The sequence below is a fragment of the Vanellus vanellus genome (assembly GCF_965231255.1).
Source record: "Vanellus vanellus genome assembly, chromosome: 5".
Classification (NCBI taxonomy): Eukaryota; Metazoa; Chordata; class Aves; order Charadriiformes; family Charadriidae; genus Vanellus; species Vanellus vanellus.
The window spans coordinates 71,428,548-71,446,949 of record NC_138910.1 but is presented as its reverse complement, the minus strand read 5'-3'; the positions used below and the strand labels follow the sequence as shown (position 1 = coordinate 71,446,949).

General features: G+C 45.8%; 3 protein-coding genes across 5 annotated transcripts in view; 2 read left to right on the top strand and 1 right to left on the bottom strand.

Moving 5' to 3' along the window:
* Window positions 1-1,562: 1,562 nt before the first annotated feature.
* Window positions 1,563-8,046, top strand: IPP (intracisternal A particle-promoted polypeptide; the record flags this gene model as incomplete). Its single annotated transcript, XM_082484528.1, is given in 10 exon segments — window positions 1,563-1,594; window positions 1,596-1,671; window positions 1,673-1,964; window positions 2,330-2,761; window positions 3,076-3,231; window positions 3,983-4,150; window positions 4,965-5,102; window positions 5,426-5,548; window positions 6,213-6,433; window positions 7,390-8,046. Coding segments are annotated over 10 exon segments (1,863 nt in total). The 3' UTR covers window positions 7,615-8,046.
* A 2,893-nt stretch (window positions 8,047-10,939) lies between these two features.
* TMEM69 (transmembrane protein 69) lies at window positions 10,940-13,359 on the bottom strand. 2 transcript variants are annotated; one of them, XM_082483889.1, is made up of 3 exons: window positions 13,189-13,359; window positions 12,688-12,750; window positions 10,940-12,124 (listed from the first exon to the last, which is right to left on the bottom strand). In XM_082483889.1, the coding sequence occupies exons 2-3, from the start codon at window positions 12,730-12,732 to the stop codon at window positions 11,396-11,398; spliced, it is 774 nt and encodes a 257-aa protein (XP_082340015.1). In that variant the 5' UTR covers window positions 12,733-12,750; window positions 13,189-13,359; the 3' UTR covers window positions 10,940-11,395. The 2 variants fall into 2 exon arrangements, with proteins under 2 accessions (XP_082340015.1, XP_082340016.1); XM_082483890.1 differs by having other exon boundaries at window positions 13,344-13,356.
* A 617-nt stretch (window positions 13,360-13,976) lies between these two features.
* GPBP1L1 (GC-rich promoter binding protein 1 like 1) overlaps window positions 13,977-18,402 on the top strand; it is a 34,047-nt gene continuing 29,621 nt past the window's right edge. The window contains exons 1-2 of one of the 2 annotated variants that reach the window (XM_082483596.1): window positions 14,036-14,070; window positions 16,924-17,010. The gene's annotated coding sequence lies outside the window, so the exon portion shown is untranslated. Of the gene's footprint in view, window positions 14,071-16,923; window positions 17,011-18,402 lie in introns of both variants that reach the window. The other variant, XM_082483595.1, reaches the window with a different exon arrangement.

Here is an 18,402-nt window from a genome sequence, read left to right as displayed (position 1 = left end):
CAAAATTAGCAGTCTCAGCAACACTATTTTCTGTCTGTAAATTTGGCGCTATGGTGTGAAATCCTAGTACTGGCCAAGTGTCCAACAGCTGACATCAGCCAGCGACTGAGCCACTGGCATTTAGGAGAATTCTAAGCCTTTTACTCACAGGCCACTTCCAATGAATAAAATGTCAGTGCGAGAGAGGTCTGGTTTCTTTTACCAATTCATCAATGAAAGAAAAATCTCAATGCATTTATTAGCCTAGCTTAAAATTTATACTGAGTTATATCAGCATGCATCCAACTGTGTGTGCTTGCAGAAACCTTATTTTTCTAGCTAGATCTGTATTTTCTATGGGTTTTTTTTAAGACCAGCTTGAAAGATAATTTTACCACTCTACTGTCAAGAATGTAATGCTGATGAACAGGGAAACCAACAGTCCCCAGAGAGTATCATGATTCAGATTCCTTCCAGAAGCACATTTAAAAGTTATTACAATGAAACGCCCAATCATGAGAAAAGCCTGAGGGGCCATGACCATTGTAACTGTAAGCAGACATGTTTTTCTTTCCCAGTCTCACAGTAAATATACATGGCAGCGTTCCAAGAGGCTCTCTGATTGCTTTTTCTTTGGCTGCACGTCATGTTGCTGGAACAGTTGTGGAAAACTCAGGAGAGACGCTTTTTTCTCAGAATCAGTGCCAGCTCTGCCAGACCCAGTGACCGCGTGTGTGTAACTCAGTATGTGATGCTCATCCCTCGGTCAGTGCTCAGGCATGCAGTGACTCGGTGCATTATAGGGACGAAGATGGAAGCATGCTCTGCCTGAGGATCAGCACCAACCCCTGTGGCCCACACGGTACTGCTACAGGACACTGTGATGAAATATCTGTGCTGGAATGAAGAGGAAGGCCCGAACACGGCATGACACTATAGAGAAAGAGGGTGCATGGGCTGGCGCTGCCTCCGGTCAGTGCTGGCTCCGACCCCACAGCCCTGAGCTAAGGACAGGCAGTTCCCCCGCTCCCGTCTCTGGGGTTCCCCCAGGCAGGTGGTAGCTGTGGTTTCTCCCCAACACCGCCATGTTTCTCTCTCACAAGCACAGATTAAGGCGGCCAGGAATCTTGTTTGCAAAAGTACGCCCAAGGGGAATGTGACTGAGAGACAGCGATTGTGAAGGCAGTGAATAAGGTGACAGCACATCTGCCGTTCACCAGTTACCTCAGCACCAGGCACAGTAAGTGAACTTAGCAGGGGACCACCTTTAACCACAGACAAGACAGCTCCTCACAGAGTAGGCAGCAGAGCTCGTGGTGCGATGGCCCGAAGTGTCTGTAGGGGTGGAACAGGCTCCGCAGGGCCAAGTGACCAGGCAAGCACATAGACAAAGGATCAGACAGACGTACCGCGACCGGTGCAGATCCACCTCCTACGCCCGCTGAGGGAGAAGGCTGCTCAGCACACAGGACGGCTCAGCACACCCTCTTTTACGAAGCCCGCTGTCGCCAGGCGTTCCCGCCTCAGCGGGGCGAGAGCTTCCTCCCGCCACAGGCCTGCCCCGCCCCCCACCACCACCGCGCATGCGCCGCCGGCGGGCAGAGCCGGGCGCAGCTGCGCATGCGCCAGCGCTGCTCTTCAGGGCGGCGGGGGACGGGGGAAGAGAGAGGGGGTACTGCCACCTCGGGGAGTCGCTATGGCGTGCGCCGCGGCGGCCAAGGGCGGCGGGAGCTCCTTCTCCGACCGGCACGCCCGCCTCCTCCTGGCCCAGATCAACCGGCTGCGAGCCGGGCAGAACTTCTGCGACGTGCGGCTGGAGGTGGGCCCGGAGGCGTTCGCCGTGCACCGCCTGGTGCTGGCGGCCAGCAGCCCGTACTTCGCGGCGCTCTTCGCGGGCGGTATGAAGGAGTCCGGCCGGGATGTGGTGCGGATCGCGGGCGTCGAGGCGGGCACCTTCCACACGCTCCTCGACTTCATCTACACAGGTAACTGCTGGCGGGGGGCAGTGGGGATGGTTGCCCGCCGTCGGGGCCGGGACGGCGGTTGCCCGCCGTCGGGGCCGGGACGGCGGTTGCCCGCCGTCGGGGCCGGGACGGCGGTTGCCCGCCGTCGGGGCCGGGACGGCGGTTGCCCGCCGTCGGGGCCGGGACGGCGGTTGCCCGCCGTCGGGGCCGGGACGGCGGTTGCCCGCCGTCGGGGCCGGGACGGCGGTTGCCCGCCGTCGGGGCCGGGACGGCGGTTGCCCGCCGTCGGGGCCGGGACGGCGGTTGCCCGCCGTCGGGGCCGGGACGGCGGTTGCCCGCCGGCCACAGCCTGGAGCAGAGCCCCACTGTTGTGTGCCTGCCTACAGGGGTGGTGAGCATCGGGGAGCACAACGTTCAGGAGCTGATCATCGCTGCCGACATGCTACAGCTGACCGAGGTGGTGGAGCTGTGCTGTGAGTTCCTTAAGGGGCAGATAGACCCGCTGAACTGCATCGGCCTCTTCCAGTTCTCCGAGCAGATCGCCTGTCACGACTTAATGGAGTTCACTGAGAGCTACATCCATGCGCACTTCCTGGAGGTGCAGAGCGGGGAGGAATTCCTGGCACTGACAAAAGAGCAGCTGATTAAGATCTTGCGAAGCGAGGACCTAAGCATCGAGGATGAGTACCAGGTTTTCATAGCGGCAATGCAATGGATTTTGAAGGATGTGGGGAAAAGAAAGAAATACGTCGTAGAAGTACTGGAGCCTGTTCGATTCCCTCTGCTACCAGCGCAGAGGCTACTAAAATACATAGAAAGTAAGAGAAAGAAAAAAAAGAAACAATATCAGATGTTTGGATTTGAGCAAACAATGTGTCAGAGTTACTGGATTTTGATGGACTTTTTTAGGTTAACAGCATGATGATTGAAATGATATACTCTATTCAAACAAATTCTACTTTTTAACAAATAAGCACAGCTTGCTTTAAAAACATGCTTTTGAAAAAGTCTTATAGAAGTGGCAATCTTGATTTGTCAGCTGTTTTAGGAGAAGCTAGTAACTTCTACAACTGAGTGAGTTATTGTCTGTAATTTTTCACTATATCTTTTGTCATCTGCTTTTTTCCTGAAGGTATTCCAGATTTCAGCCTTCGGGTGGCCCTGCAAACACTGTTGAAAGAATATTGTGAAGTCTGTAAATCTCCCAAAGAGAACAAGGTCAGCAGTTTTCTGCAAGCTTCTAAAGGTCGTCCCCGGAGGAAAGCCAGGAAGTACCTTTATGCAGTAGGTTAGAGTGTGGCTGTTTGAACGTTGTAAAACAAATTATGAAGTAGTATCTCGTATTACAGTACTGAAGGAGATACTGGATTTTTTTTTTTAATCAAAAGATTAAAAACTAGCAAAATATTTCATCTAGCTGAGTTACAGTGTTAGCTGCTTTCTGCTTAGAATTGCACAAAGGGGCAGCATTCACATTTCATGTCATTATGACATGGCATTCAGAGCCTAGTTTTGCCTTTTAGAAATTATTTGCCGTGGGTGGAAATCTGCAAATCAGCAGAGGATTTGCCCATGGTTCACTGCTGGAATGGAGTATGCAAATTCACTGCACTCCTTGTTCTTGAAGGCTGAAGTTTTCCCTGTCCAGAATATTCTGTTTCATGTGATAGGATACTTGAAATTCCAAGTTTTCAGCAAAGCTGTAGCTTTGTATTGGAAGGGAATGCTCTTGTTTCACCCGTCAGGAAGTAACACTGGCTTAAGGTAGCAAAGGTTGTTGGCTGGTCTCTGTGTTTTACTAGGAAGACAAATGGTAATATTTATAGTGTTGTGGTGAAGTGGTCAGCTCAGGCACAAGTTACATGACCCTCAAGGCAACCATTCTTCCTTGTGTGCTGAAGAAACAATGCTACTTGGAAAAGTCCAATTCCTACAAAAAGAGGCTAATGGCTGTTACTGTAATTTTTGGTTTAGATATAGGAGCATAGGAATGACCAGGGAGCTCTTACTCAGCCATGATCTTTCTACTTACTTTCTAGGTGGGTACACCCGACTACAAGGAGGACGCTGGAGTGACAGTAGAGCCCTCAGCTGTGTGGAGCGATTTGACACCTTCAGCCACTACTGGACCACAGTGTCCTCTCTCCACCAGGCCCGGAGTGGGCTGGGTGTAGCTGTGGTGGGAGGAATGGTCTATGCCATTGGAGGTAACAACTGAAATGTGCTTTCTTTGTTACATGGGTACCAGAGGACTCATGGATGGAGATTTTTAAAATTATCCTTGCTGTAAGTGGTTCTGAGGAACCCAACAGTAGATAATACAACTTTTAGATATAATAACAACTGAATTGTCATTCCTTGGTTCTCTACTGTTACTGCTCTGTGAATATCTGTTTGGGCTCCTATGTTAGCCATTTTTTACTAAGCTCCTCTCTCCTCATGGTGTAGCAACTCACAGGTAAGCATATGGACACATGCAGATGTACTAAGAGGTGTTGGGTATTCTGCGGACTTTGTGTACCACCGCTAATAGCATTTCTTTCCTCACTTGTAGTCTAGCAGAAGCCCACAGCATAAAAGGCAGTAAGTAGTACAGGACAGGCTACTTGTGATCTGCATACCTGGAAAGGCTTGTTACGTGTGTTTGCACAAGGATGTGGCAGTAGCTCTACCTGTCCCTCATTACAGAATGCATATGTATACTGTTTTTGTCACCACAGAACACATTCTTTCATCTTGAAAACCCTGTCAGTTGTGCTGTGAAGGAAAAAGTGTGTCACACTGGTTGTTCACCCCTCTGATGTTTTCAGTAATGTGTCAGGGACCTGTTGGTGAAAGCTGATCCTAGTGATGATTCAGTTCTGGGTATAAACAAAGCTTTTGCTACTTTGGTTGTTTGGCTAGCTGAAATAAAGATCTTGGATTCAAATGTTTGTCCTGGAAGGCGCTGAAGAATGATTCTATATCTGCAGTGCAAAACATTTTGTTTCCCCAGACTCAGTTCTTGCTCTTATTATGCAGGTGAGAAGGACTCAATGATTTTTGACTGTACTGAATGTTATGATCCTGTTACTAAGCAGTGGACCACTGTGGCTTCCATGAACCATCCCCGTTGTGGACTGGGAGTGTGCACGTGCTATGGTGCTATCTATGCATTGGGTAAGTTTTGGGTTTTTTTCCAGGTGAAGTTAATTTTAAAGGTGTTAATTCACAGAACTTGTAAACTGACTTGATCTTAAATATTACATCTTGATGTTGCAAATTTGCAAAGTTAGGTTTTGAAAAACATCTGTTTACATGAGCATTAGCATACCAAATCTTTGTGGATTAGTTATTGTTCAGTTATAACTTATTTCCATTGTAGATTGCATGCTGGTTTCAGAACTAGTCTGTCCTGGAAAAGTGCACCATATGTCTAAAAATGCGGCTAGCACACAGCTTCATGCCATTAAATTCTTTGCTGTGTCTTCTGTTATTTGCAGGAGGTTGGGTTGGAGCAGAGATTGGCAACACAATTGAAAGATTTGATCCTGAAGAAAATAGTTGGGATGTGGTGGGAAGCATGGCTGTGCCTCGTTACTGCTTTGGGTGTTGTGAAATGCAAGGTGAGTATTGTTAAATTTGTATTCATAAACAGTTCCAAGAGCCATTGGATTTTGAAGCTTTATGTTTCAGTCATGATTTTTTACCTTTGTCTTGTACTGTGCTGTTAGTTGCACATGCTTATGCCTCATTTATTTGTTCTTCTAGTACCATACTTTTAATTCTGCAGACATGACAGACTGTCAAGTTCTCTCTGTCTTCTGCCTTTTATCTCATGAAAACAGTTTTTACATGGCTGCCAGTATGGTTATCCAGCTGGTCTTTTAACAGTTGATTGTCCTTCCTGATACTGCTTTTATTTATCTTCCATATTTGGGTTTGTGTGTGTTTCTGTGACAATCTGAAGAATTGCTACGGGTTATTTTAAGACAGATGTGTCTAAAGAAGTGATCTATAAATGTGCTTGTGAAGTATTTGATCTGGGCCTGGCCAGCAGTTGCATCCTTCTGAATTCTCTCCCCTACACTAATTATTGCTTTCACCTTGAGCCTCAAGTTACTTATCTGAAAGCTTTATGTATGCTACTACTGGGCAAATGGAGGACTTTTATCTGGCATTCTTAAGTCATCTTAATGTCAAGCTGAAACTTGTATTGTGGCAAACACTTTCTGCCTTTCAAACCTTTGTATTATGAAACCTAACAGAGGAGAAACTGTGTTTCTACAGGTTTGATTTACATTGTTGGTGGTATCAGCAATGAAGGAGTAGAGCTATGTTCTGTTGAAGTCTACGACCCAATATCTAAACGTTGGTCTGAGCTCCCTCCAATGAGCACCCGAAGAGCATATCTTGGTGTAGCTGCCCTCAACGATTGTATCTATGCTGTGGGAGGCTGGAATGAATCTCAGGATGCGCTTGCTACTGTAGAAAGATACTCCTTTGAAGAGGTATGATAGAGTCCCCTCCTTTCATACATGTAGATTGCATCAACTTTGTATAAGATGCTATAGAGCTAGCATGCTTCCCTTCTTAAAAAAGAAAAAAGTTGGAAATTCCATTTCCTTTTCACTGCCGGCTGGTAATCTGAGTGAAACAAAGCTTCAGTGACTTCAGGGTCGGTCTGTCCTAACCAGTCTGTGGAATCTTGCTGTCTGACTTGGAGTGTTTACAAAGATTGTGTGCGTGCTTTTGGGAAACTGAAAGCTAACCAATACTGATGATGCATACATATACTGTAGTTTGGTAAATACTTGTTAGGGTTGAGATGGGGGGGATGGATGCCCTCTCTGCAGTAAAATGGTCAATAATCTGACTAGAGAGAAAAAACTCCCCGGAAAAAGTGAGAGTTGCCCTTTGTTGCTAAAGTTGAGGATCTTTCTTCTGCATCAAAATGTACTGGTGTTTCGGCGTGACTAGAAGAATCACTTTGAACGCTTAAACTTTTGAATAAGATAAATTGTTCTTGACTCTTATTGCTCATGTTTATATGATGCTCTTTGGAACAGTAGGTAGTGTTAAAAGCAGAACACAATCCAGTGTGCCATTCCGTTTTGCATTTGGAATTGAATGGGGTTTTTTCTCATTTCACACCTCAAACTCTGTACTGTTCTCTATTTTGGAGGCAGATTGCATCTTGCAGTGACCAAAGAAAGGGAGGGTTGTTATGTACAGACAGTATGCGATCTGTTCTTTAGTGACTACAGTGATTTGGACCGCTTTTGAAAATGTGGTTACTTCAGTCTTGATAATCCTTTTGATACTGTACACGTATCGTATTTCAGCCTGTGAAGTGTATGCATAGTGTTCTTTGTATATTTTTCAGTCTTTAAGCTTTAAAAGTTACTTTTATCAGTATCGGGGCTTACCCTAAAACTACTTGTTGTCTCTTTCACCTTCTTAATAGGAAAAGTGGGTTGAAGTTGCATCAATGAAGATACCAAGAGCTGGCGTGTGTGTTGTGGCTGTGAATGGATTTCTTTATGCCTCGGGAGGCCGAGCTCCCAGCCATGATTTTGCTGCTCCGGTAACCTCTGACTCTGTTGAAGTTTATAACCCTCATATGGACAGTTGGACTGAAATTGCCAACATGATCACCAGCCGCTGCGAAGGAGGTGTAGCTGTGCTGTAAAACACAAAGAAGAAAACTCATTCAGGGAATGAGTAAATCTTTCCGGTTTCATTTGCCGGAAACCTCTTCTAACACAAGAGCTTCAATAGAGACAGTGGAGAATTAGATCAGAGGACTTTTCCTGAGCAAAAGGAACTACTAAAACTCTCGCCCTTCAAAGTAAATTGGCTTATCCAATGTCTGTCTTGGCAAGTATTCTGTTAAGAGTAGGAATGCCTCTTATGACTGGATTAAGCTCACTGAAATAAATGGCAAATTTGCCCTGTAAGAATCTGAAGAAATCATTCCGGCACATTAGAGACATTAATCAGGTTGTTAACTCTCTAAAGTGCACCAAAGTTAGCATCTTTAGCTGGCCTTACGGTCTGGAAGGAGGCTACTGTAGACAGCTAGCTAGGAGTTATCTGTAGATAAGAGCAGATGGGCTACCTGATTAGCATGAGTTGTCCTTTTCTGGCAGAAGAGAAGATAACAGATGGGGAACACTTGGTACCTCTACTTATGACTTGATGCATTTGAGGCTCTTTTCTGTGGCTGGACATTAAATATGTGGATGGGCATTAAATATGAATCGGATATTTACTTTCTGGCCACCCCAGTACCTTGGATGGTAAGTGGCTCAGAATCTCCTGTTCCGAAAGGTTATTCTCACAGTTCTAATAATGTCATTCCACTTCAGCACAGGCTTTTCTTATCAGTGATGACAGTAGAGCTCCTTTTTGTGTAAGCTCTGGTAAATTTTAAATGAAAAAGCTATCCATTAGATCAGCTGTTCTGTTTAGGAATGCTTTTAGTATAAAAAATATAGGGGAAAGCCTTTTGCCCTTTTTTTTTTTTCCTTAGTTAAATGTGTTTTTACCCTGTGTGACACATGCTGAGACTTGACATGGGAATACGTGCTCTTCTACAAGGTACACACATTCATCCTTGCTATATCTCGTATCCTGCCTCTTCCAAATTTGAGCAGACGGAGCATTTTGTGATAGAATTAGCTGCATTCAGCATTAAAGTGGTGTTATCAATGTGTTTTGTCTTAAGGAGTTTGTATTTAGCTTGGATACGCTTGGTATAACAATACTACTAGGAGTTTGGAGTTATTTCTAGATCCATTTAATTAACATACTTGAAGTTGCTTTTTGCACAATATGATTGCATTTTCTGCACAGCTGTGGATGATTTGGATGGAGTCTGAAATAAGGCTGCTTGAACGTTGATAGACAGCATTATTCGAGAACACAAAACCACAACTGGAATGTCACAAAACAGGAAGCCTGCTCTGTGTAGACAAGCATTCACGCTGTCTAGGTCAGTATTCCCTGTGTAAAATTAACAAATTAATACATGAATAAAAGCCTCAAAGGTGAGTGTTGCAGGTACCTTAAGAATCTAAGTCTTGCATTCTAACACAGGGCTGGGAGATTGCCAGGCTAAAACGTGCTAGACGATGGAGCGTGTATTTCTCTGATCATTCTATAATCTTATGTGTGCTTTTACTTCAAAAAGACATAAGTGTGTGAACTAATGTCTATTGTCTTTTTCTTTTTTTTTCCTCCCTGAGTTGAAGCTTGTTTTAAACAGTTTTTCATAATAAAATGCATTTTCAGAACTGTGGAATGGTCTTGAATAGGTTGCTTTCCTATCATAATGAGTTGTACCACTGCTGCTACTTTTTTTTTTTTTTTTTACTGGAAATCCTATTTCCCAGTAGGACGCTCAGGAAGATTGGCTATAAATGTTAACTATTTTAAAGGTGCAAGTAACACACTTCTGTAATAAAACACTTGCAATTTCTCTTCTCAGTGTAAAATCACTCAGACTTCTTGGAAGTCTGGCTGCCTTTCCAGCTGTGTGCAGCCCTCTCTGGGATCAAATGACAGGTAATATTTCTTAGGCTCTCTTCTTTACACTTCAGGATTCCTCATGAACCATTTGAGAAAAGTAATAAAGTAGAGCTAATGTAATTTTAGGAACTAGATCACTGCTGATCCCCACCTGAAAGCTTTGTTCAGTGGAGCTTGAGGGAGTCTGCTCTTGTATGAAGTTACCTGCTCCATTTTTTGTGGTTGATTCTATCAAGTTTGAATGAAACTTTGAAGCCGATTGATTATGATCTCTGATACTCAGCACCTCTTTCCCTGAATCATGCCAAAGGCAGTACTCTTCTCTGGACTCATCTTAAAAATGCCGTGTCTAAATAAGAAAGAATAAAAGATCTCTTTTCATTTACAAACTCAATTTTACTTCCTTTATATTCAGAGACCACTGAAATATATCACTGTTTCAGAGGTAGGATGCTATTAACATGTAAAGGTTAATAGGTTACAAAAGTTAGAGGCTTGTGTACATAGTTGCTGTTTCAGCAATATCATATAAGATGTCTCTGTCTTCAGGATTGACAGGTTTCTTTAAAAATCTGTTCTTTGCGGAATGAACAGGTAACAAATTTTAAGGGACAGTATGTGCTTTATTCTGTATAGAACAACCATGAAGAATAGTGCATTAAGAGAACTATGAGGATTATTTAAATTGGTCTTAAGATTGTGTATGGATGTCGCTTTTCAGCTTTCTTCTTGCATCTTAAACTGTACTTTAAGAATACTTAATAAGCCCACAGTAAATATGCCCACATACAATTTCATAGGTTTCTTGAGATAGCTGAGGCTAGAAAAGAAAATCCATGTGACTTAGGTTGTATCTTCTTCCCCTAAATGTTGTGTTAGGAAGACATAAATAAAAAGAGCATATGCTCCTGCAGTGTTTTCAATAATTGGTCCATCATGGAGAGTTTGCAAGCTAAACATCCATTTGTACCTGCCCCGGGTGCTCAAATAAAACAAGTTTTGAGGAAAGAGAAGACACAAACTACTTCCAATCTCGTTATCTAATCCCTTAATGCCAGCAATTGAGTCCTTGTGTCATATCATACGTTTGGGTCATATCATCAGTTGATAGTACTTTAATTTAGGAGTATGACAGATCTTTATGGCTATGCTGCTTGCAGCTTCCTTAGCTAGGCAGCCGTAAGTCCAAACAAAACCTAGGAACGTGGCCTGGGTATCCTTTTTTATTGAAGTACGCCTGAGTAGGAAGCTAACCTTCTGTCTTTTGTGGTGCCTTGTCAAAGATAGAGCTTTCTCTTCTAGCTTTCCTCACTCCATCACAGCAGCTGGATGACATATCCTAGGTGAGTGCTGATCTTGGCTTGCCAGTGCAAACAAACCTTGCCTGTCCTTTCTTAACCTGACTTGTGCTTAATCACATAGCATTTTCAGCACCTTCTCAGCTGAAATAAGACAGAGAAGAGTTTTATTCCACAGCACAGGAATTGAACGTGTATGTACTTTTACGTATTTCTCTGCTGCTTCTTTAAACACTAAACCAGAAGAACTGCTTTCACCTTGTTACTGTTTACGAATACACAGTTGTTCTCCCCACCACAGAACACTATCACGCATAATAGTTAAACCAGATACTTTAATAATTCAGCATAGAGCAATTCATACCCATGTAATTTGAATCTCCATTTTAAATTCATATGACCGTAACATCTCATTCGAGAGCAATGCTTTGTTCTCCAGATAAGGGCAGACTCATGCCTGCCTTGGAAGTCATTGCTATTTACAATCCTTCCTTCCTAAACTAGCTAACTTGTTTGCTTTGAGAATAAGCAACTTGATCATTGCCATCTTACGACTTCTAAGCACAAAATGACTTTATTTCTCCTGGAACTCAATACAAATATCTTACTGACAGATTAACTTTTTTTTTTCCTATTGATTTCTTATTTTGTGTTCTGCCATTTATTTCTGCTGTTACTTAGCTGCTCCTCTGAAATAGTCTTCAACAGTGCAGTAGCTAATAGTGATAATACCATCACCACTGTTCCCACTACCCTCAGTACTTTAAACCACCTGGGATAATCAGGAAGAAGGGCCACATCATAATGCAGTGCTATCCCTAAGGCTATTACTAGCATTATTGCACCATGAGTGACATCTTTAAAAAGCAAGGCTTGCCAGGCAAGTAGAGGAGGAATTGTACCGTTGGCCAGGTTCAGCCAGTCTGGCTTGGCTGGGCTGTCTTCCGGGAGAGCATACCCCCACCTCATTCCTCCTAGGAAAGAGACTGTTACGGCACCATATGTAAACTGAGCAAATGCCAGCTCTGGGTAGTAGGTCCCCTGAATGGCCATTGACAGTGGCACAGAAACAAATGGAATTAGCCCTGCAAGGCTTAGGTAAAGGGCTGGCTTTGGAGAATCCTTTAGTGCTGTCATGCTTTGTTGCAATACGCCCACGTCTTTGGTCTCAGATTCTTTAGGCGTTTTCTTCTTGAAGAAGGGAAGAGAGGTGTGAAAAGCCTGGAGCTTGGTTGTATATACAGATGCTGGGTTGAGGCTTGGAGATCTTGAGAGAGGACACATATCTCTCTGCAGATGGAGGCCAAGAGAAGACCAAGTTGTCTTATTCTTTCCATACAGTAGTAGTCTGGGACCTGTAGACTTCAGGGGCTGCAAGTATAAAACTTGTTCTGAACACCTTACAATGTATGCTTACAGATCTACAGTTACCTAAACTACCTATGAAATATTGTCCAGAGTAGTTTTCCAGGTCAGGTTGTATCCCAGCTGCTGTTCCTCATGGTTTTCAGAAGTTTTTAACTTAACTGATTAAGCTAGCTGATGAAGAGCAACTAGGCTCTTCACCCTGAGCAAGCAAACCTTACTCGCTATGAGAGGTTTGTATACCCACCTATCCTTCCACCCACATGGGCGTTCTTTGGGCATTTTCAAGTTAAGATGTATCAGTCCTTTTCAGAGTAGAATATAAAATGACTACAGAAGTAGGACAAGATCACTCCGGAAACTAGCTACTATCCCCTCACTAGTCTACCAAAAAGAGTAAAAAAAAGACCTTTAGACAATAAAATTTGATTTTATAAAAGAGCTATCTTAGCTTTGGCTAAAAGCTGCTGTGGAAACACGTGACTACTCCGACTTGTAAGTCATCTGTTTTTCCAATGCTATTTTACTTTCAAAGAAAAATAGACAGCAAAAAGACTTCAGAAACTTACTTTGAAAGATGTGTGGAAGCAGCATCGTTGTATGAGAGGAAACATATTTGCTTTATCAAGGCCCTGAAACAGAAAAATTCAGGAGAAAGTCTCAAACTGATAAATAGCTGTTTGTCTTATGTCCAAAGTTAAGTCTCAGACTAGACTTGTTTATCAGAGGCCAGAATCTTATAGATGTCTATTTAAAGATAAATATTAGACATACTCAATCCTTATTTACCCACTACAGAGTATTTTGTTTCAGGTAGCTCTATGAACTGAAGTTGTAAAGTTGTTACGAGAACAATTTCTAGTTAAAGAACTGAGTATCAGGAAACAGGTGATGGATGGATGGTTTCCCGTTTACGGTTCATCTCCTTTTGGCAGGATAAATGGCTGCACGCAGCTGATAAACGACCAATTCCGTACACGTGGAAAGGAACGATCCTTATCCATACAGGAGCGGGAACTTCCCCACACACCACGCTGCGGGTAACCTACCCCGGGGGGGACAAAACTGACCGGGACTGGTGAACAGCTCGCCGGCGGACTTCGCTCCCCGGTCCAAGGTCCTGCCGCTCCGGGAAGGGAGGCGGCCCCGGGCCGCGGCGGTCACGGCGGGGTGGCAAGGAGGGGTCGGGGAACCGGGGCTGGGCCCCGACCGCGGCGGTACCTACCGGCTCGGGCCCGCGGCTTCCGCTGCCCCAGGAAGCGCTCCGGCAGGGTCCGACGGTGTATGTCCGGGCGGGAACAGGTGCGGCCCGTCTCGTTCCGCCGGGCCGGGGAAAGGCCTACAGCTGGCGGTCCCGGTCCCTAGCGCGCCTTGAGACCGGGGACAGCAGAGCTGAAAAGGCGCAGCAGCCCCGCTCGTTCCCAGCCTGAGGGCAGCGGCCACGAGTGCCGGTCGCTATGCGGGGCCGGGGGGAGGGGGGGTGGGGGGAGTGGGAACGACCGCTTCTGCTTTCTTGGTTCCGGGACTGCCGCAGCGGGCGAAAGGAGCTGTGGACTACAAATCCCAGCATACCCCGCGGCACGGCGCCCGGTCGCTCGGCGTGGCGGCAGGGCGCACTGCCTTCTGGGACTTGTAGTCTCCGGTGGCTCCCGGCAGGTGACGAGGGCGGTGCGTGCCACCGCTCTGATTGGTGGGGCGCAGGGGGGAGGGGGGTCCTTGCGCGCGCGCGCCCTTCTCCCAGGCCGGGGCGGGGGGGGGGGGAGGAGGGGACCGCTCCGCGTGGCCGCCGGGGAAGCCAGGTGGGCGTGTCCCTTCCGCCTCCTCGGCCCCGCCCCGCGCGCTCGCTGGCCCCGCCCCCTCCGGCCCCCGGCCGGGCAGGGCCGGGCAGCCATTTTGGGCAGAGCTTTGTTATGGTTCTGGGGCCGCAGGAGGCAGCGAGAGGGGCCTGGCCGGTGAGTGCGGCTCCCACACCCCTCCTCCCGGCGCCCCGCCGCGCCTCCCCGCGCTGCCCCGTCGTCCGCCGTCCCGGGACCCGGCCCGCCACCCCCCCCGCCGGCTCCGCGGCCTCGGAGCGGCCCGCGATCGGCCTCCCGCCAGGCCGGGGACCCCGCTGGCGGCGGCGGGCGGGCGGTGCGGCCGCCGGGAGAGGAGGGGGGGGGGGGTCTCCCTCCGCCCTCGGCCACCCCCGCCCCTCCGCCGCAGCGGGCCCGCGAGGAGCCCGCTCCCGAAGGCGGCAGCGAGGGGCTCCTGGCGGGGCAGGGCAGCAGGGCCGCCGGGCCGGGCCGGGCCGGGGGAGGGCGGTTGGGGCCGAGGCTCCTCGTTTATTGTTTCCTGCTTCGCCGGAAAGTTCCCAGCGCTGACACTGCCTGGGGGCTGCCGCGGCAGCTCCGGTTTTCGCCCGGAGTTTAGCCTTGTCCTGTCATCGAGTGGGCCGGTGGGGTGCGGGGAGGGAGGGAGGGAGGGAGGGGGGGGGCGGGGAAGGACGGGCCGGAACGCCGCGTTCCGCCGGGGCGGCGGGGTGAAGTCCCGAGGGAGGGCGCGGGGGTGGAAGAGGGCGACTCCGCCGCCGTCTGTTTTGATTGCGAGCTGGAAACGAAACCGGGTGAGCCGCGCTGGCGGCTGGGGCCCTTTCCCTTCGCCTCTGCGGGATTTACGTCTGCTCTTTCCGGCAGCCCCCGGCGGGAGGGGGCGGCCGAGCAGTGACACGTGTGCCGCGGGCAGCCCCGGCCCCGCCGGCCTCTGCGGGGGCGGAGGGGGGGACGGGGACACGGGGCGAATGGAGGCTGGGAAACTTGTCAGGTGCCACGCGTTATCTGTTCACAGGAAAACCTCCTGGCCTGAGCGTGGGGTGGCTTTTTTTTTTTTTTTTTTTTTTTTGCCGCCGTGAAAGTTATTTCTTGTGTGCTCTGTGCCCCGTCGGCCTAAGGTCTGGCTCGGTTTGACCTAAACGGCTGTTCCTGGACTTGATCAGGAGAACCGTGTTCACACCTGGCATTTCAGAGATGCGTTTAAGGCTTTGGATTGAATTCGGTTTAGCAACGAGCCGGTTTGGAACGATTTCAGAGCAGTTAGTGGGTGTCTGCACAAGTTAGGAGTTTTTAAACAGCTTTAGAGGACCAGCCTCTACTTAAATCCTTTTAAGTAATGGTAGACTCACTTAAGACCATTGCTTAAAAATCATTTTATGTTCCCATGACCAGGTAAGACGGCCCCCCTTTCCCCGCCCCCGAGGTCTGAGTGACACAAGTGTTAGTAATGTTGACAATACTCTGAAACGTTGCAAGTGACTGAGCAAAGTATGGAAACAGCAAAGAGGGGGGTTATGGAGATGAGAAAACAGCTGAGATAGTTGAAGAGCCGTCAAAGCTGAGTTTACTGTGAAGTTGACATTGCTTCTATAAAAATGTTAAGTAGTTATGAAAGAAGCTTATGCAAATGTTACTTCATGAATGAATATGGCTGGTATTTCTGTGAAAGGTTCCCGGTGCTCATCCATTTGGAGACCGGTATTTCAAACTTGCAGTCCCTGGTTCAGGAAGGAAACAGGTGTAGAGCGGTGGTAGGAAGAAAAAAAATCACCAAGTTTAAGAAGAGCAGTTTTTCCTCTTGCATTCTTTCTGACTGTTTCTAGAGAAAAGTACCTTAAGAAGAACTTTTTGAAATTTTGTATTTATAGTAGAAAAGCTTCAGGTGATACTTCCCTCTTTTTTTTCTTTTTTTTTTTTTTTTTTTTACAGCCATTTGTTGGGAAGTGCAGCCTCTGCATTTTATATTCATCTGGTTTGTAGTCTTAATCCTATATGACACAGAAGTTTCCATTGCAGATATCATACTAGGACTTAAAGCAAAAATATGCAGGGAACAGATGGTATTTTAGAAAAAAAAAAAGTCCTGTTTTTTCTGCGGATGTCTCAGAAATAAGAGGAGCAGAATGCAGATGTGATATATACCAAATCAAATGGAAGTACGCACTTTCTGAATTGTTAGGAATAATACTTTGAGAACATTTTGCAGGATATAGTCACCTTGTCCCACAGATGTGATGGCTTTGTATGTGGTGTTACTGACTCTTGAAATTCCTGTTTTAAATTAGGAAATTAAGTCACTAAAGAAAAATAATCTTCACTAGCATTTTCATGAAATGTAAAAAATATTTCAAGAGCTGTGGGATAGTTTTAGTGCAGAAAAACACTGTGGTTGGATCTGTGAATTTCTTCAATAGTGTGGGGTGTCAGATAATGTTCTCGTCTACTAAGTGAACAAAAACTATTGGCTCAAGAGTTAAAGTTGGGGTTTTTTAACTTAATTTCAGTGTTACGAGATGTTTGAAGTTAGTTGTGTAGCTGCTGCATTAACTTAGTTGTGAAGTATACTTCAGGGCGTGCTTTATTCGTTTGTGTGAACAGATTGGGAAAGGGCTGACTATGTTCAGTAGAGCTAAAACGTAAAGCACCTCTCTTCAGTGAAGTGCTGGATGCTCTTGCATGGATACAGCTTTTGCTTATGGCTTTGTAAAAACACAACCATGGGATGACTGTTGCTATAACTTACACAGGGAAAGGTCATAGATACTGAATTTTGCAGTTGGTGAGGTAGTGTGTGTACCAGGAAGTTTGTTTGGGATTTTTAGGTTTTATGTTAATTTATTTGTAGAGGTAGGAGTGGTCTAGATTTTGTTCTGCTAACACAGCAATGTAAGTAGACATTTTACCTTCACTTACATAGTGCCCAGGATACCAACTAAATCGTATGTGGCTTTTGTTTCAGTAAGAGTAATTGAAGTGCATGTTCTCTTTACTTGTCAGATTTGATGAAAAGCAGTGAAGTTGGCAGAAACATGGTCCTGCTTAGAATACTTCGTGAATGCCAGGATGTTGTTTAACTTGTGCTCTGTAAGTTAATATGTTCCTGTGAAAATGTGCCAAACTTTAATGAGTTACTGTATGGTCAGAAGATAAATTTACATTTTGGGGAGTGGATTTAGGTAGAGTTTGATAGTGGCTAAGTATCCACCACCCCATACATGTATGTGCAAACACTGTGCAGACCTAAAAATTCTAGGTTAGATGAGGCCATTAGCATGACAGTAGGTGGGAAGGGAAATATATTGGGTAAATTAATCGTACATATTAGCAATCAGCCTGTATCACTCCAAACTGGAATTTCTTGATTAAAGTGTGCTTAACTATTTCAGTTCCTGACTTCCCTAGCTGGCCTTCAAAAGTGTCAGAAGAATTTTAACACTGTGCTGCTTAGACGTTTCTGTAATTAAACAGTAAAAAGATTTTGCAAAGCGTTGAAGTCTGCAGTTCCATAAAACGACTAATCTGAAATAGTTGCGCTTCCAAGGTCTGGCTCAACAAAAATCCTTTGAACCAGTGTATCCAAACATAACTGAGGTTTTCTGCAATAAATGATAGTCAGAAACAAATATTTTGCAGTGTATGACCTTGTGCCTCAGGCACTGTTGTACACTAGAGGGTTCACCAGCAGCTACTCAAGTTCTAGGATTTACAGTCATTCTAGCAAAAATGCTAGTGTCTTTTCTTGTTTGTTGTTTTTTTTCTCCTTGAATCTTGTGATTGCTTCCAGTTCAGTATTTTCATAGTCTTATCCTCCACCCTGGAAGGAGTCTCACAGCTTCGTGGTATGGTGTTCGTAGCTCTTAATAACCAAAGGTGCATGTGTATATAATGTTGTCGAAATGCATGTCCTTGGTTTCAGGAATCCCCTTTTTCTAATACAGGAAGAAATGAAGAATTTTAAATTAATTTCCCTTAGAGCAGTTTTATTTTCAGCGTCTGTTCTAGGTTCAGTAGATACTAAGTGTCAAGGTGGATAGTGGTATGGTGAAGAATGACTGGCAGCAGGGATAGAGGCTTAGTGTGGCAGTGACTGCTTGTTTGGGTATCTTTGTGACCCTCATAGCACAGTTGCAACATACAGAGCATGTGGCAGCGATCATCAGTCTCTTGGAATTTTGGCATCTTCAGTTTGTGATGAACAATTAACTTGCAGATAAAGGGCTGAGTCTGCCATGGAGGTATATGGTATTATTCTGGGCGCAGAAATTATTGTTATTCACAAAGTTCCTGGTGAATTTGTGTGGTAAAGATTACAACAGGTCTCCAACTTTTCAGCAGAAAGGAGTATTTTGCCATTGTGTTCCATCAAGGGATTAATCACGATTCACATGAGGTGGTCTGAAAAGGCCTTTGATGCTAATCTTAAAAAAAAAACTCCGCAAGGGAGCTCTCTCACCCTGAAAATGTTGAATATGTTAT

Bases quoted from the DNA above. Each gene is read 5' to 3' on its own strand.
- TMEM69 (XM_082483889.1), bottom strand. From the start codon at position 12,732: ATGTTTCCTCTCATACAACGATGCTGCTTCCACACATCTTTCAAA. The intron at 12,125-12,687 runs GTAAGTTTCTGA...TTATACTTGCAG, and splicing joins GCTTCCACACATCTTTCAAA to CCCCTGAAGTCTACAGGTCC.